Source organism: Excalfactoria chinensis, unplaced genomic scaffold (genome assembly GCF_039878825.1).
Source record: "Excalfactoria chinensis isolate bCotChi1 unplaced genomic scaffold, bCotChi1.hap2 Scaffold_378, whole genome shotgun sequence".
Taxonomy (NCBI): domain Eukaryota; kingdom Metazoa; phylum Chordata; class Aves; order Galliformes; family Phasianidae; genus Excalfactoria; species Excalfactoria chinensis.
Genome location: NW_027315666.1, coordinates 21,635 through 44,069, shown reverse-complemented (window position 1 = coordinate 44,069; position 22,435 = coordinate 21,635). Strand labels below are relative to the sequence as shown.

The 22,435-nt window shown below is 59.9% G+C and overlaps 2 protein-coding genes across 2 annotated transcripts in view; both read left to right on the top strand.

Moving 5' to 3' along the window:
* Positions 1-553: 553 nt before the first annotated feature.
* Positions 554-22,435, top strand: part of LOC140264990 (plectin-like) — a gene marked incomplete at its 5' end in the record, with an annotated part of 31,056 nt that continues 9,174 nt past the window's right edge. The window contains 9 exon segments of the mRNA XM_072360872.1: positions 554-737; positions 3,493-3,650; positions 4,703-4,881; positions 9,087-9,225; positions 11,917-12,273; positions 13,659-13,742; positions 17,532-17,636; positions 18,270-18,368; positions 20,318-22,435. Of these exon segments, the coding sequence (XP_072216973.1) occupies positions 554-737; positions 3,493-3,650; positions 4,703-4,881; positions 9,087-9,225; positions 11,917-12,273; positions 13,659-13,742; positions 17,532-17,636; positions 18,270-18,368; positions 20,318-22,435 (3,423 nt within the window).
* Positions 6,074-8,803, top strand: LOC140264989 (uncharacterized). Its single transcript, XM_072360871.1, has 3 exons — positions 6,074-6,079; positions 6,750-6,995; positions 7,381-8,803. The coding sequence occupies exons 1-3, from the start codon at positions 6,074-6,076 to the stop codon at positions 8,761-8,763; spliced, it is 1,635 nt and encodes a 544-aa protein (XP_072216972.1). The 3' UTR covers positions 8,764-8,803.

Below are 22,435 nucleotides of genomic sequence, written 5' to 3'. Positions count from 1 at the left end.
TGAATGTGGCTGTATAGGGTTATATGGGGCTGTATGGGGCTCTATGGGGTTATATGGGGCTGTGTGGGGTTATATGGGGCTGTATGGGGCTGTGAGGGGGATGTGTGGGGCTGAGTGGGGCTGTATAGGGTTATATGGGGCTGTGTGGGGTTATATGGGGCTGTGTGGGGCTGTGAGGGGGCTGTATGAGGCTGAATGGGGCTGTGTGGGGCTGTGTGGGGCTGTATGGGGCTGTATGGGGTGCTGTGGGGTGCTGTGGGGCTGTATGGGGCTGTATGGGGTGTGTGGGGCTGTGTGGGGTTATATGGGACTGTATGGGGCTGTGAGGGGGATGTGTGGGGATGAATGGAGCTCTATGGGGCTGTATGGGGTTATATGGGGCTGTGTGGGACTGTATGGGGTTATATGGGACTGTATGGGGCTGTATAGGGTTATATGGGGCTGTGTGAGGCAATGTGGGGCAGCATGGGGCTGCGTGGGGCTGTATGGGGTGCTGTGGGGCTGCGTGCAGCCCCGCAGCGCCGCATGTTCTGAGCTTGTTGCACCCCTGCAGCTGCGCACCATGTCGAGCGAGGAGTGTCAGCGTGTGCTGCGCAGCCTGGAGACGCATTACCAGCAGTTCCTGCAGCACAGCGCCGACTCGCGCTGCTTCCAGCCCGACGACCGCATGCAGCTGCAGCGCGACTACAACGCATGCACGCAGCAGTACGAGCTGCTGCTGCGCGCGCAGGAGAAAGGTCAGCAGCCCTGATCCCCATGCGGCCGCACCGGGTGCTGCTGCACTGCTGCACTGCTGCACCCCTCAACCTCCTGCATGCATTCACTGTGGTGCTGCAGTGCTGCAACCCATCCCGCAGCACACCCCATGCAGTGCTGTGGTGCTGCACCCTGGTTCTATGTAGTCTACCCTCTGCAGCGCTGCAGTGCTGCAACCCACTTCACAGCACCCCCGTGCAGTGCTGCACCCCCCCAACCTCCTGCATGCATTCACTGTGGTGCTGCAGTGCTGCAACCCATCCCGCAGCACACCCCATGCAGTGCTGTGGTGCTGCGCCCTGGTTCTATGTAGTCTACCCTCTGCAGCGCTGCAGTGCTGCAACCCACTTCACAGCACCCCCGTGCAGTGCTGCACCCCCCAACCTCCTGCATGCATTCACTGTGGTGCTGCAGTGCTGCAACCCATCCCGCAGCACCCCACATGCAGTGCTGTGGTGCTGCGCCCTGATTCTATGTAGTCTACCCTCTGCAGTGCTGCAGCGCTGCAGTGCTGCAACCCACTTCATAGCACCCCCATGCAGTGCTGCACCCCCAACCTCCTGCATGCATTCACTGTGGTGCTGCAGTGCTGCAACCCACCTCGCAGCACCTCCCATGCAGTGCTGCAACCCACTTCACAGCACCCCCGTGCAGTGCTGCACTCCCAGCCTCCTGCATGCATTCACCGTGGTGCTGCAGTGCTGCAACCCATCCTGCAGCACCCCCCATGCAGTGCTGTGATGCTGCGCCCTGATTCCATGTAGTCTACCCTCTGCAGCGCTGCATGTGCTTGCTGCAACCCACTTCACAGCACCCCCGTGCAGTGCTGCACCCCCAACCTCCTGCATGCATTCAGCATGGTGCTACGGTGCTGCAACCCATCCCGCAGCACACCCCATGCAGTGCTGTGATGCTGCACCCTGATTCTATATAGTCTACCCTCTGCAGTGCTGCAGCGCTGCAGTGCTGCAACCCACTTCATAGCACCCCCGTGCAGTGCTGCACCCCCAACCTCCTGCATGCATTCACTGTGGTGCTGCAGTGCTGCAACCCACCTCGCAGCACCTCCCATGCAGTGCTGCAACCCACTTCATAGCACCCCCATGCAGTGCTGCACCCCCAACCTCCTGCATGCATTCACTGTGGTGCTGCAGTACTGCAACCCACCTCGCAGCTCCTCTCATGCAGTGCTGCAGTGCTGCAACCCACTTCATAGCACCCCTGTGCAGTGCTGCACTCCCAACCTCCTGCATGCATTCACTGTGGTGCTGCAGTGCTGCAACCCATCCCGCAGCACACCCCATGCAGTGCTGTGATGCTGCGCCCTAATTCTATATAGTCTACCCTCTGCAGTGCTGCAGCGCTGCAGTGCTGCAACCCACTTCACAGCACCCCCGTGCAGTGCTGCACCCCCCCAACCTCCTGCATGCATTCACTGTGGTGCTGCAGTGCTGCAACCCACCTCACAGCACCTCCCATGCAGTGCTGCAGTGCTGCAACCCACTTCACAGCACCCCCGTGCAGTGCTGCACTCCCAGCCTCCTGCATGCATTCACCGTGGTGCTGCAGTGCTGCAACCCATCCTGCAGCACCCCCCATGCAGTGCTGTGATGCTGCGCCCTGATTCCATGTAGTCTACCCTCTGCAGCGCTGCAGTGCTGCAACCCACTTCACAGCACCCCCATGCAGTGCTGCACCCCCAACCTCCTGCATGCATTCACTGTGGTGCTGCAGTGCTGCAACCCACCTCGCAGCACCTCCCATGCAGGGCTGCAGTGCTGCAACCCTCTTCATAGCACCCCCCGTGCAGTGCTGCACCCCCAACCTCCTGCATGCATTCACCGTGCTGCAACCCACCCTGCAGCATCCCCCATGCACTGCTGCAACTCACTTCACAGCATCCACATGCAGTGCTGCACCCCCAACTTCCTGCATCCACTTAGTGTGGTGCCGTGGTGCTGCAACCCACCTCATGGCACCCCCATGCAATGCTGCAACTCACCCCACAGCACCCCCATGCAGTGCTGTATTCCCACCCTATATGAATCCACTCTCTGGAGTGCTGCAGTGCTGCAGCCCACTCCACAGCACCCTCATGCAGTACTGCAACCCCAACTTCCTGCATCCACTTAGCGAGGTGCTGTGGCGCTGCAACCCACCCCACAGCGCCTCCCATGCAGTTCTGTGATGCTGCACCGCCACTCTATATAGTCCACCCTCTACAGTGTTGCAGTGCTGCAGTGCTGCAGTGCTGCAGCCCACTCCACAGCCCCCTCATGCAGTGCTGCAACCCCACCCTGCTGCACATACTCATTGGGGGGCTGCAGGGCTGTGTCTGCGCACTCAGCTGCACTGCATCCTGATCTGCAGTGGCCACTCAGTGCAGTGCTGCACGCCTGCCCAACAGCAACCACTCTGCAGTACTGCAGCGCTGCATCCCTGCAGCACCAGTCTGCAGCACCCGCCCTGCACAGTGCTGCACCCCCGCCCCACAGTAATCACTCTGTGCAGCGCTGCAGCGCTGCAGCCACCCACTCAGCAGTGCTGCATCCCATTCTGCAGCACCCACCCACTGAGATGCTGCAGCCTCACCCCACTGCACCCTCCTGCTGCGGTGCTGCGGTGCTGCGGTGCTGCGGTGCTGCGGTGCTGCAGCCTCACCCCACTGCACCCTCCTGCTGCGGTGCTGCAGTGCTGCGGTGCTGCGGTGCTGCAATGCTGCCGTGTCCCCCGCAGGAGAGCAGGACGAGGCGCTGCGGCGCAGTTACATCTCGCAGCTGAAGGACATCCGGCTGCAGCTGGAGAGCTGCGAGAGCCGCACCGTGCATAAACTGCGCCTGCCGCTGGACAAGGAGCCCACCACCGAATGCGCCCAGCGCATCGCCGAGCAGCAGGTGGGCAATGCAGAGAGCTGCAGCACTGCAGGCAGCTCCTGGTGTCACCGGTGCACTGACAGGCAATGCAGTGCAATGCAGTGCAGTGCAGCGCTGCATTTCTTCATGTCAGAGCTGCACTGCTCTGCTGCGTGTTCTCACGTCACCGCTGCGCTGTGCAGTGCTCTGTGTCCCAGTGCAGTGCAGTGCTGCATGTCCCCATGATTGCAGTGCTGTGCAGTGCTGCATGTCCCCCTATGATAGCAGCACAGTGCAGTGCTGCACATTCCCATTGCAGTGAGGTGCAGTACTGCAGATCCCATTGCAGTGCAGTGCAGTGCAGTGCTGCACATCCCATTGCAGTGCGGTGCAGTGAGGTGCAGTGCTGCATGTCTCATAGCTGCTCGGTGTAGTGCAGTGTTGCATGTCCCCATATGGGTGCAATGCAGCGCTGCATGGTGCAGTGCAGCTCAGCAGGTCCCAATGCAGTACTGCAGGTCCCAGTGCAGCACAGCACAGTGCTGCATGTTCCCCTATGATAGCAGCACAGTTCAGTGCTCCACATCCCATTGCAATGCAGCGCAGCGCAGCAGGTCCCAGTGCAGAGCAGTGCAGTGCTGCAGGTCCCAGTGCAGTGCAGTGCAGTGCTGCAGGTCCCATGACAGTGCAGTGCAGTGCAGCAGATCCCATGACAGTGCAGTGCAGTGCTGCAGGTCCCATGGCAGTGCAGTGCAGTGCAGTACTGTGCAGCAGATCCCATGGCAGTACAGCGCAGCGCAGCACAGTGCTGCAGGTCCCATGGCAGTACAGCGCAGCGCAGCACAGTGCTGCAGGTCCCATGGCAGTTCAGTGCAGAGCAGTGCTGCAGGTCCCATGGCAGTTCCATGCAGTGCAGTGCTGCAGGTCCCATGGCAGTTCAGTGCACTGCAGTGCTGCATGTCCCATGGCAGTATAGCACAGCGCAGCACAGTGCTGCAGGCCCCACAGCAGTGCAGCGCAGCACAGCGTGCTGAGATGCAGCGCAGCACGCTGACATGCAGCACAGAGTGCTGACATGCAACGCTGCGCTGCAGGAGATCCACCGTGAGCTGGAGGGCATCCGTGAGAACCTGGCTGCGGTGAGCGCGCAGTCGGCGCAGGTTTTGGCGCAGCCCGAGGAAGGAGCGTCGGCGCCGCTGCTGCGATCCGAGCTGGAGGTGACGCTGCAGAAGATGGAGCGTGTCTACAGCCTGTCCTGCATCTACCTGGAGAAGTGAGACATGCAACGGATGCAACGGGGGGGGGGAGGGGGAGGAGGGAGAGGAGGAGGAGGGAGAGGTGGGAGGAGGAAGAGGAGATGAAGGCAGAGGAGGAGGAGGAGGAGGAGGAAGAAGAGGAGATGAAGGCAGAGGAGGAGGAGGAGGAGGAAGAGGTGATGAAGGCAAAGGAGGAGGATGAAGGTGGAGGAGGTGGAGGAGGAGGATGAAGGCAAGGGAGGAGGATGAAGGTGGAGGAGGAGGATGAAGGCAGAGGAGGAGAAGGGGGAGGAGGAAGAGGAAGACAGAGGAAGTGGAGGAGGAAGAGGTGATGAAGGCAAGCGAGGAGGATGAAGGAGGAGGAGGAGGAGGAGGAGGATGAAGGCAAGGGAGGAGGATGAAGGTGGAGGAAGAAGAGGAGATGAAGGCAGAGGAGGAGGAAGAGGTGATGAAGGCAAGGGAGGAGGATGAAGGTGGAGGAGGATGAAGGTGGAAGAGGAGGAGGAGGAAAGCAAAAGGGGAGGGGGTAGAGGGAGAGGAGTAGGAAGAGGAGATGAAGGCAAGGGAGGAGGAGGAGGAAGAAGAAGAGGAAGGCAGAGGAAGTGGAGGAGGAAGAGGTTATGAAGGCAGAGGATGAGGATGAAGGCAGAGGAGGAGGAAGAGGAGATGAAGGCAAGGGAGGAGGATGAAGGGAGAGAAGGAGGAGGGGAAGAGGAGATGAAGGCAAAGGAGGAGGAGGAGGAAGAGGAAGGCAGATGGAGGAGGAAGAGGAGATGAAGGCAGAGGAGGAGGAAGAGGAGGAAGAGGAAGGCAGAGGAAGTGGAAGAGGAAGAGGAGATGAAGGCAAAGGAGGAGGATGAAGGCAGAGGAGGAGGAGGAGGAGGAGGAAGAGGAGGGCAGAGGAAGTGGAGGAGGAAGAGGAGATGAAGGGCAAGGGAGGAGGATGAAGGCAGAGGAGGAGGAGGAGGAGGAGGAGGAAGGCAAAAGGGGAGGGGGTGGAGGGGGAGGAGGTCTACAGCCTGTCCTGCATCTACCTGGAGAAGTGAGACATGCAACGGATGCAATGGGGGGGGGGGGGAGGGGGAGGGAGGGAGAGGAGGAGGAGGGGGAGGTGGGAGGAGGAAGAGGAGATGAAAGCAGAGGAGGAGGAGGAGGAGGAGGAAGAGGAAGAGGAAGAGGAAGGCAGAGGAAGTGGAGGAGGAAGAGGTTATGAAGGTAAGGGAGGAGGATGAAGGTGGAGGAGGAGGATGAAGGCAGAAGAGGAGAAGGAGGAAGAGGAACACAGAGGAAGTGGAGGAGGAAGAGGAGAGGAAGGCAAGGGAGGAGGATGAAGGTGGAGGAGGAGGATGAAGGCAGAGGAGGAGAAGGGGGAGGAGGAAGAGGAAGGCAGAGGAAGTGGAGGAGGAAGAGGTGATGAAGGCAAGCGAGGAGGATGAAGGCAGAGGAGGAGGAGAAGGAAGGCAAAGGGGGGAGGGGGTGGAGGGGGAGGAGGTCTACAGCCTGTCCTGCATCTACATGGAGAAGTGAGACATGCAACGGATGCAACGGGGGAGGGGGGGGGGGGGAGGAAGAAGGAGGAGGTGGGGGAGGTGGGAGGAGGAAGAGGAGATGAAGGCAGAGGAGGAGGAGGAGGAGGAGAAAGAGGAAGGCAGATGGAGGAGGAAGAGGAGATGAAGGCAGAGGAGGAGGAAGAGGAAGAGGTGATGAAGGCAAAGGAGGAGGATGAAGGTGGAGGAGGAGGATGAAGGCAGAAGAGGAGAAGGGGGAGGATGAAGAGGAGGGCAGAGGAAGTGGAAGAGGAAGAGGAGATGAAGGCAAGGGAGGAGGATGAAGGTGGAAGAGGAGAAGGAGGAGGAGGAAGGCAAAGGGGGTGGAGGGGGAGGAGGAGGAGGATGATGAGGAAGAGGAGGATGAGGAGGATGATGGCGATGATGAGGCTGAGGATGATGAGGGTGATGATGAGGATGAAGAGGAGGATGAGTCTGAAGGTGATGACGAGGATGATGATAAGGGTGATCATGAAGAGGAGGATGAGGATGAGGGTGATGACGAGGCTGAAGATGATGATGAAGAGGAGAGTGATGCTGAGGAGGATGGTGATGATGATGAGGAAGATGATGATGATGATGAGGCTGAGGCTGATGATGAAGATGAGGATGATGATGAGGATGAGGATGATGATGGAGATGAAGGTGATGCTGAGGCTGAGGATTTATAATGAAGATGATGATGATGATGATGATGAGGGCGATGAGGAGGATGAAGGTGATGAGGCTGAGGATGATGATGAGGATGATGATGAAGATGAGGATGATGATGACGGTGATGATGATGATGAAGATGAGGGTGATGCTGAGGCTGAGGATGCTGCTGAGGCTGATGATGATGATGAGGATGAAGAGGATGATGATGATATGGGTGATGCTGAGGCTGAGGATGAAGGTGATGCTGAGGCTGAGGATGATGATGGGGATGAGGATGATGATGAAGATGAGGATGATGATGACGGTGATGATGATGATGAAGATGAGGATGATGATGAGGATGAGGGTGATGATGATGACGAGGATGAAGAGGATGATGATGATACGGGTGATGCTGAGGCTGAGGATGAAGGTGATGCTGAGGCTGAGGATGATGATGGGGATGAAGAGGATGATGAGGATGATGATGATGATGAGGCTGAGGATGATGATGATGAGGGTGATGATGATGCTGAAGCTGAGGCTGAGGATGATGATGATGAAGATGAAGGTGATGCTGAGGATGATGATGAAGATGATGATGAAGATGATGAGGGTGATGATGAAGATAATGATGATGATGATGACAAGACTGAGGATGATGATGAGGATAATGATGAGGCTGAGGATGATGAGAGTGATGATGAGGATGAGGATGAGGATGAAGAGGAGGATGAGTCTGAAGGTGATGATGAGGATGATGATAAGGGTGATCATGAAGAGGAGGATGAGGATGAGGGTGATGACGAGGCTGAGGATGATGATGAAGATGAGGATGATGCTGAGGAGGATGGTGATGATGATGAGGAAGATGATGATGATGAGGATGAGGATGATGATGATGATGAGGATGGTGATGGAGATGAAGGTGATGCTGAGGCTGAGGATTATAATGAAGAAGATGATGATGATGATGAGGGCGATGAGGAGGATGAAGGTGATGAGGCTGAGGATGATGATGAGGATGATGATGAAGATGAGGATGATGATGATGGTGATGATGATGATGAAGATGAGGGTGATGCTGAGGCTGAGGATGATGCTGAGGCTGATGATGATGATGAGGATGAAGAGGAGGATGATGATACGGGTGATGCTGAGGCTGAGGATGAAGGTGATGCTGAGGCTGAGGATGATGATGGGGATGAAGAGGATGATGAGGATGATGATGATGATGAGGCTGAGGATGATGATGATGAGGGTGATGATGATGCTGAAGCTGAGGCTGAGGATGATGATGAAGAAGATGAAGGTGATGCTGAGGATGATGATGAAGATGATGATGAAGATGATGAGGGTGATGATGAAGATAATGATGATGATGATGACAAGACTGAGGATGATGATGAGGATAATGATGAGGCTGAGGATGATGAGAGTGATGATGAGGATGAGGATGAGGATGAAGAGGAGGATGAGTCTGAAGGTGATGATGAGGATGATGATAAGGGTGATCATGAAGAGGAGGATGAGGATGAGGGTGATGACGAGGCTGAGGATGATGATGAAGATGAGGGTGATGCTGAGGAGGATGGTGATGATGATGAGGAAGATGATGATGATGAGGATGAGGATGATGATGAGGATGAGGGTGATGATGATGACGAGGAGGATGAAGATGGAGATGAAGGTGATGCTGAGGCTGAGGATTTATAATGAAGATGATGATGATGATGATGATGATGATGATGATGCTGAGGGCGATGAGGAGGATGAGGGTGATGAGGCTGAGGATGAGGATGAGGCTGAGGATGAGGGTGATGAGGCTGAGGCTGAGGATGAGGATGATGGTGAAGAGGAGGCTGAGGAGGCTGAGGATGATGATGAAGAGGCTGAGGCTGAGGCTGATGCTGATGATGAAGATGAGGGTGATGCTGAGGATGACGAGGATGTAGGTGATGCTGAGGTTGATGATGCTGAGGAGGCTGAGGATGATGATGATGATGGGCTGAAGGCCCCGGTTGCGTTGGTGCCCGCAGGCTGAAGACGATTGCGGTGGTGCTGCGCAGCACGCAGGAGGCCGAGGAGCTGCTGCAGCTCTACGAGGAGCAGTTGAAGAGCGCCCATGCGGTGCCTGCAGACCTCAATGAGCTGCAGGGCTGCTGCGATGAGCTCAAGGTACAGGGGGCGCTGTGGGTCGCTATGGGGCACTGTGAGTCGCTATGGGTCTCTGTAGGTCACTATGGGTCACTGTGGGTTGCTATGGGACACTGTGGGTCGCTATGGGGCACTGTGGGTTGCTATGGGTCTCTATGGGTCCCTGTGGGTCGCTATGGGTCTCTATGGGTCGCTATGGGTCCCTGTGGGTCACTATGGGTCACTATGGGTCTCTGTGGGTTGCTGTGGATCTCTATGGGTCATTATGGGTCTCAGTGAGTTCCTATGGGGCAGTTATGGGTTACTATGGGTCATTGTGGGTCTCTGTGGGTCACTATGGGTCCCTGTGGGTTGCTATGGGTCACTGTGGGTCTCTGTGGGTCACTATGGGTCTCTGTGTCACTGTGGGTCTCTATGGGTCGCGGTGGGTCTTTGTGTGTCACTGTGGGTCTCTATGGGTCATTATGGGTCTCAGTGAGTCCCTATGGGGCAGTTATGGGTCCCTATGGGTCCCACTGGGTCATTATAGGTTGCTATGGGTCCCAGTGGGTCATTATGGGTCGATATGGGTCCCAGTGGGTTGTTACGAGTCCCTATGGGTCCCAGTGGTTCGTTATGGGTCACTATGGGTCCCAGTGGGTCGTTATGGGTCACTATGGGTCCCAGTGGGTTGTTTTGAGTCCTTATAGGTCCCAGTGGGTCATTATGGGTTGCTATGGGTCCCAGTGGGTCATTATGAGTTCCTATGGGTCGAGTCCCTATGGGTCCCAGTGGGTCGTTATGAGTCCCTATGGGTTGTGTCCCTATGGGTCCCAGTGGGTCATTATGGGTCCCTATGGGTCGACTCCCTATGGGTCCCAGTGGGTCATTATGGGTCCCTGTGGGTCCCAGTGGGTCATTATGGGTTGCTATGGGTCCCAGTGGGTCATTATGAGTCCCTATGGATCCCAGTGGGTCATTGTGAGTCCCTATGGGTCGAGTCCCTATGGGTCCCAGTGGGTCGTTATGAGTCCCTATGGGTTGTGTCCCTATGGGTCCCAGTGGGTCATTATGAGTTCCTATGGGTCGAGTCCCTATGGGTCCCAGTGGGTCATTATGGGTCCCTATGGGTTGTGTCCCTATGGGTCCCAGTGGGTCGTTATGAGTCCCTATGGGTTGTGTCCCTATGGGTCCCAGTGGTCATTATGGGTCCCTATGGGTCGAGTCCCTATGGGTCCCAGTGGGTCATTATGGGTCCCTGTGGGTCCCAGTGGGTCATTATGGGTTTCTATGGGTCCCAGTGGGTCATTATGGGTCCCTATGGGTCCCAGTGGGTCATTGTGAGTCCCTATGGGTCGAGTCCCTATGGGTCCCAGTGGGTCATTATGAGTCCCTATGGGTCGAGTCCCTATGGGTCCCAGTGGGTCATTATGGGTCCCTGTGGGTCCCAGTGGGTCATTATGGGTTGCTATGGGTCCCAGTGGGTCATTATGGGTCCCTATGGGTTGTGTCCCTATGGGTCCCAGTGGGTCATTATGGGTCCCTGTGGGTCGAGGCCCTATGGGTCCCAGTGGGTCGTTATGGGTTGCTGTGGGTCCCAGTGGGTCATTATGGGTCCCTATGGGTCCCAGTGGGTCATTGTGAGTCCCTATGGGTCGAGTCCCTATGGGTCCCAGTGGGTCATTATGGGTCCCTGTGGGTCCCAGTGGGTCGTTATGGGTTTCTATGGGTCCCAGTGGGTCATTATGAGTTCCTATGGGTCGAGTCCCTATGGGTCCCAGTGGGTCATTATGGGTCCCTATGGGTCCCAGTGGGTCATTGTGAGTCCCTATGGGTCGAGTCCCTATGGGTCCCAGTGGGTCATTATGGGTCCCTGTGGGTCCCAGTGGGTCGTTATGGGTTTCTATGGGTCCCAGTGGGTCATTATGAGTTCCTATGGGTCGAGTCCCTATGGGTCCCAGTGGGTCATTATGGGTCCCTATGGGTTGTGTCCCTATGGGTCCCAGTGGGTCGTTATGAGTCCCTATGGGTTGTGTCCCTATGGGTCCCAGTGGTCATTATGGGTCCCTATGGGTCGAGTCCCTATGGGTCCCAGTGGGTCATTATGGGTCCCTGTGGGTCCCAGTGGGTCATTATGGGTTGCTATGGGTCCCAGTGGGTCATTATGAGTCCCTATGGATCCCAGTGGGTCATTATGAGTCCCTATGGGTTGTGTCCCTATGGGTCCCAGTGGGTCATTATGGGTCCCTATGGGTCGAGGCCCTATGGGTCCCAGTGGGTCGTTATGGGTTGCTGTGGGTCCCAGTGGGTCATTATGGGTCCCTATGGGTCCCAGTGGGTCATTGTGAGTCCCTATGAGTCGAGTCCCTATGGGTCCCAGTGGGTCATTATGGGTCCCTGTGGGTCCCAGTGGGTCATTATGGGTTGCTATGGGTCCCAGTGGGTCATTATGGGTCCCTATGGGTTGTGTCCCTATGGGTCCCAGTGGGTCATTATGAGTCCCTATGGGTCGAGTCCCTATGGGTCCCAGTGGGTCGTTATGGGTTGCTGTGGGTCCCAGTGGATCCCTATGGGCTGCTGTGGGTCATTATGAGTCCCTATGGGTCGAGTCCCTATGGGTCCCAGTGGGTCGCTATGGGTTGCTGTGGGTCCCAGTGGGTCCCTATGGGCTGCTGTGGGTCCATGTTCTGCCTTGCCCACCACATGCTTTGCCCCCCTCTCCCCCCATTGCAGCGGCTGCGCTCGCAGGCGGACGGCCATGCAGCGGCATTCGCAGCGCTGCAGGAGGAGCTGAGCCGGGCGCGGGAGGTGAACGAGCGCATGGAGCGCGGGCACAGCGAGCACGACGCCGACCTGCAGCGCTACGGGCACCGCGTGGAGGCGCTGCTGCGGCGCTGGGATGCGGCGCTGGCGCAGATGGAGCTGCGGCTGCGCGACCTGCAGCTGCTGGGACGGCGGCTGCGCTGCTACCGGCAGAGCTGCGACGCGCTGCAAGAGTGGATCCGGGATGCACGGATGCGCCAGGAGAGAATCCAGGCCGTCCCCATCGGAGACAGCAGCGTCGTGCGGGAGCAGCTGCTGCAGCAGAAGGTAATGCGGGATGCGGCCGTGGCTGCGGGCTGGAGCTGCAGGGCATGCAACATGCAGCCTTGGTGTTTGTGCTGCATGACCAGAAAGCACTGTGCATGGCATTGGTGGCTGCAGTGCATGCCTGTGGTCCTCATGATGTTGTGCAGTGCCTGCTTGCCATGCAGAGCTGCAGTGCATGCAGCCTGCAGCCCTGGTGTTTGTGCTGCATGACCAGAAAGCACTGTGCATGGCATTGGTGGCTGCAGTGCATGGCTGTGGTTCTTGTGGTGTTGTGCAGTGCCTGCTTGCCATGCAGAGCTGCAGTGCATGCAGCCTGCAGCCTTGGTGCTTGTGCTGCATGACCTGAATGCATTGTGCATGGCATTGGTGGCTGCAGTGCATGCCTGTGGTCCTCATGGTGTGGTTCATTGCCTGCTTGCCGTGCAGAGCTGCAGTGCATGCAGCCTGCAGCCCTGGTGCTTGTGCTGCATGACCAGAAAGCACTGTGCATGGCATTGGTGGCTGCAGTGAATGGCTGTGGTTCTCATGATGTTGTGCAGTGCCTGCTTACCATGCAGAGCTGCAGTGCATGCAGCTTGCAGGCCTGGTGCTGGTGTTGCATGACCTGAATGCATTGTGCATGGCATTGGTGGCTGCAGTGCATGCCTGTGGTCCACATGGTGTGGTTCAATGCCTGCTTGCCGTGCAGAGCTGCAGTACATGCAATAGGCCATCCCAGTGGTTGCAGTACATGACCACAGGGCGCACTGTGTGCCACAGTGATAGCTGCAGTGCAGAGCTGCAGTGCATGCAACATGCAGACCCAACCCAAAATGTTCACCGTGTATGACCACAGAGCGCATTGTGCACTGCATTGGTGGCTGCAGTGCATGACTGTGGTTCTTGTGGTGCCATTCATGGCCTGCTTGTCATGCAGAGCTGCATTGTATGCAACATGCAGCCCCAGTCCATAGTGCTCACAGCGCATGACCACAGAGTGTGTTGTGCACAGCTCTGGTGCATGCTATACAGAGATGCAGTGCATGCAGTGCATGCAGTGCATGGCTATGCAATGTACCACGCACAGCTGCAGCGGTCGCAGTGCATGCAGTGCATGGCTATGCAATGTATCACACACAGCTGCAGCGGTCGCAGTGCATGCAGTGCATGGCTATGCAGTGTGTCATGCACAGCTGCAGCGGTTGCAGCGCAGGACTGTAGCTCATGCAGAGCATGGCTATGCAGTGTGTCATGCACAGCTGCAGCGGTCGCAGTGCATGCAGTGCATGGCTATGCAGTGTGTCACACACAGCTGCAGTGGTTGCAGCGCAGCACTGTAGCGCATGCAGTGCTCGGCCCCATTGCTGCAGCCATGCAGCTCAGCTGCTGCCCCTCTCTCCCTGCAGAAGCTGCTGGAGGAATGCGAGCAGCAGAAGGAGAAGGTGGAGGAGTGCCAGCGCTATGCCAAGCAGTACATCGACGCCATCAAGGTGGGCTGCAGCCATGGGGGGATATGGGTCACTGTGGGTCACTGTGGGTCACTATGGGTCCCTATGGATCCCTATGGGTCCCTATGGGTCCCTATGGATAGCTGTGGGTCGCTGGGTTGCTATGGGTCACTGTGGGTCCCTATGGATAGCTGTGGGTCGCTGGGTTGCTGTGGGTCTTTGTGGGTCCCTGTGGGTCCCTATGGATAGCTGTGGGTCGCTGGGTTGCTGTGGGTCTTTGTGGGTCCCTATGGGTCCCTATGGATAGCTGTGGGTCGCTGGGTTGCTGTGAGTCACTGTGGGTCCCTATGGGTCCCTATGGATAGCTGTGGGTCGCTGGGTTGCTGTGAGTCACTGTGGGTCCCTTTGGGTCCCTTTGGGTCCCTATGGGTCCCTATGGATAGCTGTGGGTCGCTGGGTTGCTGTGGGTCTTTGTGGGTCCCTGTGGGTCCCTATGGATAGCTGTGGGTCGCTGGGTTGCTGTGGGTCTTTGTGGGTCCCTATGGGTCCCTATGGATAGCTGTGGGTCGCTGGGTTGCTGTGAGTCACTGTGGGTCCCTTTGGGTCCCTTTGGGTCCCTATGGGTCCCTATGGATAGCTGTGGGTCGCTGGGTTGCTATGGGTTGCTGTGGGTCTTTGTGGGTCCCTATGGGTCCCTATGGGTCCCTATGGATAGCTGTGGGTCACTGGGTTGCTGTGGGTCACTGTGGGTCCCTTTGGGTCCCTATGGGTCCCTATGGATAGCTGTGGGTTGCTGGGTTGCTGTGGGTCTTTGTGGGTCCCTATGGGTCCCGATGGGTCCCTAAGGATAGCTGTGGGTCACTGGGTTGCTGTGGGTCTTTGTGGGTCCCTGTGGGTCCCTATGGATAGCTGTGGGTCGCTGGGTTGCTATGAGTCACTGTGGGTCCCTTTGGGTCCCTGTGGGTCCCTATGGGTCCCTATGGATAGCTGTGGGTCGCTGGGTCGCTGTGGGTCCCTATGGGTCCCTATGGATAGCTGTGGGTCGCTGGGTTGCTATGGGTCACTGTGGGTCCCTATGGATAGCTGTGGGTCGCTGGGTTGCTATGGGTTGCTGTGGGTCTTTGTGGGTCCCTGTGGGTCCCTATGGATAGCTGTGGGTTGCTGGGTTGCTGTGGGTCTTTGTGGGTCCCTATGGGTCCCTATGGATAGCTGTGGGTCGCTGGGTTGCTATGAGTCACTGTGGGTCCCTTTGGGTCCCTGTGGGTCCCTATGGGTCCCTATGGATAGCTGTGGGTCACTGGGTTGCTATGGGTTGCTATGGGTCTTTGTGGGTCCCTATATGTCCCTATGGATAGCTGTGGGTCGCTGGGTTGCTATGGGTTGCTGTGGGTCTTTGTGGGTCCCTATGGGTCCCTATGGATAGCTGTGGGTCGCTGGGTTGCTGTGGGTCTTTGTGGGTCCCTATGGGTCCCTATGGATAGCTGTGGGTCACTGGGTTGCTATGAGTCACTGTGGGTCCCTTTGGGTCCCTGTGGGTCCCTATGGGTCCCTATGGATAGCTGTGGGTCGCTGGGTCGCTGTGGGTCGCTGTGGGTCCCTATGGGTCCCTATGGATAGCTGTGGGTCGCTGGGTTGCTATGGGTTGCTGTGGGTCTTTGTGGGTCCCTGTGGGTCCCTATGGATAGCTGTGGGTCTCTGGGTTGCTGTGAGTCACTGTGGGTCCCTTTGGGTCCCTGTGGGTCCCTATGGATCCCTATGGATAGCTGTGGGTCACTGGGTTGCTGTGGGTCTTTGTGGGTCCCTATGGGTCCCTATGGATAGCTGTGGGTCGCTGGGTTGCTATGAGTCACTGTGGGTCCCTTTGGGTCCCTGTGGGTCCCTATGGGTCCCTATGGATAGCTGTGGGTCACTGGGTCGTTGTGGGTCCCTATGGGTCCCTATGGATAGCTGTGGGTCGCTGGGTTGCTGTGGGTCTTTGTGGGTCCCTATGGGTCCCTATGGATAGCTGTGGGTCGCTGGGTTGCTGTGGGTCACTGTGGGTCCCTTTGGGTCCCTATGGGTCCCTATGGATAGCTGTGGGTCACTGGGTCGTTGTGGGTCCCTATGGGTCCCTATGGATAGCTGTGGGTCTCTGGGTTGCTATGGGTTGCTGTGGGTCTTTGGGGGTCCCTATGGATAGCTGTGGGTCGCTGGGTTGCTATGAGTCACTGTGGGTCCCTTTGGGTCCCTGTGGGTCCCTATGGGTCCCTATGGATAGCTGTGGGTCGCTGGGTCGCTGTGGGTCCCTATGGGTCCCTATGGATAGCTGTGGGTTGCTATGGGTTGCTGTGGGTCTTTGTGGGTCCCTGTGGGTCCCTATGGATAGCTGTGGGTCTCTGGGTTGCTGTGACTCACTGTGGGTCCCTTTGGGTCCCTGTGGGTCCCTATGGATCCCTATGGATAGCTGTGGGTCACTGGGTTGCTGTGGGTCTTTGTGGGTCCCTATGGGTCCCTATGGATAGCTGTGGGTCGCTGGGTTGCTATGAGTCACTGTGGGTCCCTTTGGGTCCCTGTAGGTCCCTATGGGTCCCTATGGATAGCTGTGGGTCACTGGGTCGTTGTGGGTCCCTATGGGTCCCTATGGATAGCTGTGGGTCGCTGGGTTGCTGTGGGTCTTTGTGGGTCCCTATGGGTTCCTATGGATAGCTGTGGGTCGCTGGGTTGCTATGAGTCACTGTGGGTCCCTTTGGGTCCCTATGGGTCCCTATGGGTCCCTATGGATAGCTGTGGGTCACTGGGTCGTTGTGGGTCCCTATGGGTCCCTATGGATAGCTGTGGGTCTCTGGGTTGCTATGGGTTGCTGTGGGTCTTTGGGGGTCCCTATGGATAGCTGTGGGTCGCTGGGTTGCTATGAGTCACTGTGGGTCCCTATGGGTCCCTGTGGGTCCCTATGGGTCCCTATGAATAGCTGTGGGTCACTGGGTTGCTGTGGGTCTTTGTGGGTCCCTATGGGTCCCTATGGATAGCTGTGGGTCTTTGTGGGTCCCTATGGGTCCCTATGGATAGCTGTGGGTCGCTGGGTTGCTGTGGGTCTTTGTGGGTCCCTATGGGTCCCTATGGATAGCTGTGGCTCACTGGGTTGCTATGGGTTGTTGTGGGTCTCTATGGGTCTTTGTGGGTCCCTATGGATAGCCGTGGGTCACCATGGTTCTCTGTGGGTCTCTGTGAAACTATGGGTTGCTGTGGGTCCCTATGGGTCATTGTGGTTCCCTATGGGTCTTTGTGGGACACTGTGAGTCCCTATGGATGGCTGTGGGTCACTGTGGGTCTCTGTGGGTTGCTATGGGTTAATGCTGCAGCGCTGTGGGTTGCAGCACTGGGTTGGGTTGCAGTGTTGTGGGTTGCAGCGCTGTGGGCTGCAGCGCTGTGGGTTGGGTTGCAGCACTGTGGGTTGCAGTGTTGTGGGTTGCAGCACTGTGGGTTGGGTTGCAGCGCTGTGGGTTGGGTTGCAGTGCTGTGGGTTGCAGCACTGTGGGTTGGGTTGCAGTGTTGTGGGCTGCAGCACTGTGGGTTGGGTTGCAGTGCTGTGTGTTGCAGCACTGTGGGTTGGGTTGCAGCGCTGTGTGTTGCAGCACTGTGGGTTGGGTTGCAGCGCTGTGTGTTGCAGCGCTGTGGGTTGGGCTGCAGTGTTGTGGGTTGCAGCTCTGTGGGTTGGGTTGCAGTGCTGTGGGTTGCAGCACTGTGGGTTGGGTTGCAGTGTTGTGGGCTGCAGCGCTGTGGGTTGGGTTGCAGTGCTGTGGGTTGCAGCGCTGTGGGTTGCAGCCCCTCCTCTGACCCCTCCTCTCCCCACAGGACTATGAGCTGCAACTCATCACCTTCACGGCGCAGCTGGAGCCGCAGGCATCGCCTGCTAAGAAGGCCAAAGTGCAGTCAGCGTCAGACAGCGTCATCCAGGAGGTGGGGGTGCAGGGAGGTGCAGCACTGCCGGGCTGGGGGTGCAGGGAATGTGGGGCTGGGGATGCAGGGAATGCAGCTCTACAGGGCTGGGGGTGCAGGGAATGCAGGGCTGGGGGTGTGGGGAGTGCAGGGCTGGATGTGCAGGGAATGCAGCACTGCAGAGCTGTGTGTGAAGGCACTGCAGCACTGCAGTGCTGGGGATGCAGACTGTGCAGGTGTGCAGTGCTGGGGGTGCGGGGAGTGCAGGGCTGCAGGGCTGCATGTGAAGGGAGTGTAGCACTGCGGGGCTGGGGGTGCAGGGAATGCGGGCCTGGGGGTTCAGAGAATGCAGCCCTACAGGGCTGGGGGTGCAGCAAATGCAGGGTTGCATGTGAAGGCAGTACAGCACTGCAGTTCTGGGGGTGCAGGGAATGCAGCACTGCAGGGCTGGGTGTGAAGGCAGTGCAGCATCGCAGTGCTGGGGATGCAGATTGTGCAGGTGTGCAGTGCTGGGGGTGCAGGGAGTGCAGCCCTACAGGACTAAGGGTGCAGGGAATGCGGGGCTGCAGGATTGTGTGTGAAGGCAGTGCAGCACTGCAGGGCGGGGGGTGCAGGGGGTGCAGCCCTGTGCTGACAGTGTTGCATGCCCTGCAGTACGTGGAGCTGCGGACGCGGTACAGCGAGCTGACAACGCTCAGCAGTCAGTACATCAAATTCATCACGGAGACGCTGCGGCGCATGGAGCACGAGGAGGTACAGCGCATGCGGCGCGCGGCTGCAGTGGTGCTTTCCTCCCCTCCACACCCCCTATAACTGCAGCTCTGTAAGCACCCAGTGTGCTGCCAAATGCTGCTTGCTGCACTAACATTGCTTTGAGTGAGCTGCAGTGTCCAGTGCAGTGCAGCTCTGGATGCAGCACAGTTGTGAGCACAGCTGCAGGTGCAGCACAGCTCCAGATGCAGCACAACTCCAGGTGCACTGCAGCCCTGGGTGCAATGGAGCTGAGGGTGCATTGCAGCTTCAGTTGCAGCACAGCTCTGGGTGCAATGCAGCTCCAGGCAAAGTGCAACTTCAGGTGCGCTGCAGCCCCGAGTGCAATGGAGCTTAGGAGTGCATTGCAGCTCTAGTTTGCAGCACAGCTCCAGGCACAGCGCATCTTTGGGTGCATCACAGCTCTGAGCTCACCTCTGGTTGCAGCACAGCTCTGGGTGCAGCACAGTTTTGGGTGCAGCACCACTCTGGGTGCACTGCAGTTCCAGTTGCAGCACAGCTCGGGGTGCAATGCAGCTCCAGGCTTAGTGCAACTTCAGGTGCGCTGCAGCCCCGAGTGCAATGGAGCTGAGGAGTGCACTGCAGCTCCAGTTGCAGCACAGCTCCTGGTGCAGCGCAGCTCTGGGTGCAGCGCAGCTTTGGGTGCAGCAGAGCAGCAGCAACGCACCCCCTCAGATGACACCCATCCCTGCAGTGCAGGCTCTGCGATGCCACCGCTCGGGTGCTGCTTTGCTGCTGCTTTGGCCTGGGGGGCTGCATGTGTGTGGGGCGCATGCAGGGGGTAGGACCGGGATGACCCCCTGCTGCAGTTGCTCACAGCCCCCCTGCTTCAGTTGCTCATGGCCCCACACTCCTCTGCTGCTGATGCAACCTTCCCCCCCCCCCCCCCCCCCCATGCATGCGCTTGCATGTACCTGTGCCACCCCCATGCATGCACCCATCTGCCCCACGGCTCCCTCCTCCGCCCCCAAGGTGTGAAGCAAGGAAGGTGTTGCTGTCCCCCCAACATTGCTGTGCTCCCCGCAGTCCTGCTGCATTTCCTGCGCCGACGCTGTGTGTGTGGTGGGCCTGGGGAGGGGGGGGGAGACCCTACATAGGGCCGGGTGCAGTGGGGCTGCTGCGTATCTGCATGGTGATGGTCTGTGTGCTTGGAGCAGCAGCAGTGCTGCTTACTTCTATGGTGGTGCTGTGCATGTTGGGTGCAGCAGTGGTACTGCATTACAGTGTTGGTCTGCATGCCAGGTGCAGCAGTGGTGCAGCTCATTTCTGTGGTCGCGGTCTGCATGCGGGGTGCTGCAGCAGTGGTGCAGCTCATTTCTAAGGTGGTGGTCTGCATGCTGGGTGCAGCGGCAGCGCTGCACTGCACAGTGGTGTCGTGGATGCTGGGTACAGCAGTGGCGCAGCTCATGTGGTGGTGGTGGTTTGCATGCTGGGTGCAGCAGCAGCAGCGCTGTATTGCACGGCGGTGTCACACATGCCGGGTGCTGCAGCAGCGCTGCACTACACAATGGTGTCACGCATGCTGGGCGCAGCAGCAGTGGTGCAGCCCATTTCGATAGCGGTGGCGTGCATGGTGGGCGCAGCAGCGGTGCAGCTCATTTCCGTGGTGGTGGTCTGCATGCCCGGTGCTGCAGCAGTGCTGCAGTGCACAGTGGTGTCACTCACGTTGGGTGCCGCAGCAGTGCTGCATGTTTGCACAATGGCGGCGTTTCATCTGCTCACATCCCTGGCAGTGCTGCATTGCTGCTCATTGCGTTGCCATGTGTTTCATTGCTGCGCGCCATGTGCCCATCCCTGGGCACCGCAGGCCTCACGGGCAGCGCTGCAAGGCATCTGCAAGGCATGCATCCCCCCCAGCGCTGCGGCGCCGCATTGGGGCCTCGGGGCGGGCGCTGACGGCCGCGTTGCGGCGCTCCCTTCTGTCCCCACAGAAAGCGGTCGAGAAGCTGAAGGAGGAGGAGCGGCGGCGGCTGGCGGAGGTGGAGGCGCAGCTGGAGGCGCAGCGGCAGCGGGCCGAGGCGCAGGCGCAGGCCAAGGCGCAGGCCGAGGCGGAGGCGCAGGAGCTGCAGCGGCGCATGCAGGAGGAGGCGACGCGGCGCGAGGCGGTGGCGGTGGACGCGGAGCAGCAGAAGCGCAACATCGAGGAGGAGCTGCGGGAGCTGCGGCGCAGCTCGGAGCGGCAGATCGAGAGCAAAGCCAAGCTGGCGGAGGAGGCGGAGCGCAGCCGCGCCAGGGTGGAGGAGGAGATCCGGCTGGTCCGACTGCAGCTGGACGGCACCGAGCGGCAGCGCGCCGGCGCCGAGGCCGAGCTGGAGGAGCTGCGGGCACGTGCCGAAGAGGCGGAGCGGCAGAAGCGCGCGGCGCAGGAAGAGGCGGAGCGGCTGCGGCTGCAGGTGAAGGACGAGAGGCGCAAGAAGCGCGAGGCCGAGGAGGAGCTGCGCAGGAAGGAGGAGGCAGAACGCGAGGCGGCCAGGGAGAAGCGGGCGGCCGCGGCGGAGCTGGAGGCGCTGCGGCTGCGGGCCGAGGAGGCGGAACGGCGGCGGCGGCAGGCGGAGGAGGAGAAGGAGCGGCAGGTCCGCGTGGCCGAGGAGGTGGCGCGGCGCAGCGCCGAGGCGGAGCTGCGGGCGGAGCGGCCGTCGCAGGCCAAGGAGGAGGAGGAGGAGCGGGCCAAGGAGGAGGAGGAGCGGCGCCAGGCTGCGGAAAGAGAAGATGCGGAGCGCAGGCGGCGGCTGCAGGCGGAGGCGGAGGCGGCGCGCGAGGAGGCGGAGCGTGAGGCGGAGCGCTGGAGGCTGAAGGCGGACGAGGCGCTGCGGCTGCGGCTGCGGGCGGAGGAGGTGGCGCAGCGGAAGGCGCTGGCGCAGGAGGAGGCCGAGAAGCAGAAGGAGGATGCGGAGCGCGAGGCACGACGGCGCGCCGAGGCCGAGCAGACGGCGCTGCGGCAGAAGGAGGCGGCCGAGCAGGAGCTGGAGCAGCAGCGCGCCAAGGCCGAGGGGACGGCGCGGCAGCGGCTGGCGGCCGAGCAGGAGCTGATCCGGCTGAAGGCGCGGCTGGAGGACGGCGAGCAGCGGCGGCTGCTGCTGGAGGAGGAGCTGAGTCGCCTGAAGGACGCGGCCGCCGAAGCGGCGCGGCGGCGCGAGGAGCTGGAGGAGGAGCTGGCCGAGCTGCGTGCGCAGGTGGAGGCGCTGCTGGAGAGCAAGGCACGTGCCGAGGAGGAGTCGCGCAACAGCAGCGAGCGCTCCAAGCAGCGCCTGGAGGAGGAGGCGGCGCGGCTGCGAGAGCTGGCCGAGGAGGCGGCGCGGCTGCGGGCGCAGTCGGAGGAGGCCAAGCGGCAGCGGCTGTTGGCCGAGGAGGAGGCGGCGCGGCGGCGCGGCGAGGCGGAGCGCAGCCTGGAGGAGAAGCTGGCGGCCGTGGCCGAGGCGGCGCGGCTGAAGGCGGAGGCCGAGATGGCGCTGGCCGAGAAGGAGGCGGAGAACGAGCGTCTGCGGCGGCTGGCGGACGACGAGGCGTTCCAGCGGCGGCTGCTGGAGGAGCGCGCGGCGCAGCACAAGCAGGACGTGGAGGAGCGCATCGCGCAGCTGAAGCGCGCCTCCGAGAGCGAGCTGGAGCGGCAGCGCACGCTGCTGGAGGACACGCTGCGCCAGCGCAGGCAGGTGGAGGAGGAGATCCACGCGCTCAAGGGCGGCTTCGAGCGCGCCACCGCCGGCAAGGCCGAGCTGGAGCGGGAGCTGGGCCGCATCCGCGCCGAGGCCGAGGAGGCGCAGCGCAGCCGGGAGCGCGCCGAGCGGGAGGCGGAGCGGCAGCGCGCGGCGGCGGCCGAGGAGGAAGGCAGGAGGCGCGAGGCCGAGGAGCGAGCGCGCAGCATGGCGGCGGCCGAGGAGGAGGCGGCGCGGCAGCGTCGGGCGGCGCTGGAGGAGGTGGAGCGGCTGAAGGCCACGGTGGAGGAGGCGCGACGGCAGAAGGAGGCGGCGGAGCGCGAGGCCGAGCGGCAGGTGCAGCTGGCGCGGGAGGCGGCGCAGAAGCGCGTGGCGGCCGAGGAGAAGGCGCGCGCG

What these genes read in the sequence shown, in the direction of transcription:
- LOC140264989 (XM_072360871.1), top strand. An exon ending in AAGATGATGATGATGATGAG is followed by an intron (nt 6,996 to 7,380) that starts GCTGAGGCTGAT and finishes GACGGTGATGAT; the next exon opens with GATGATGAAGATGAGGATGA.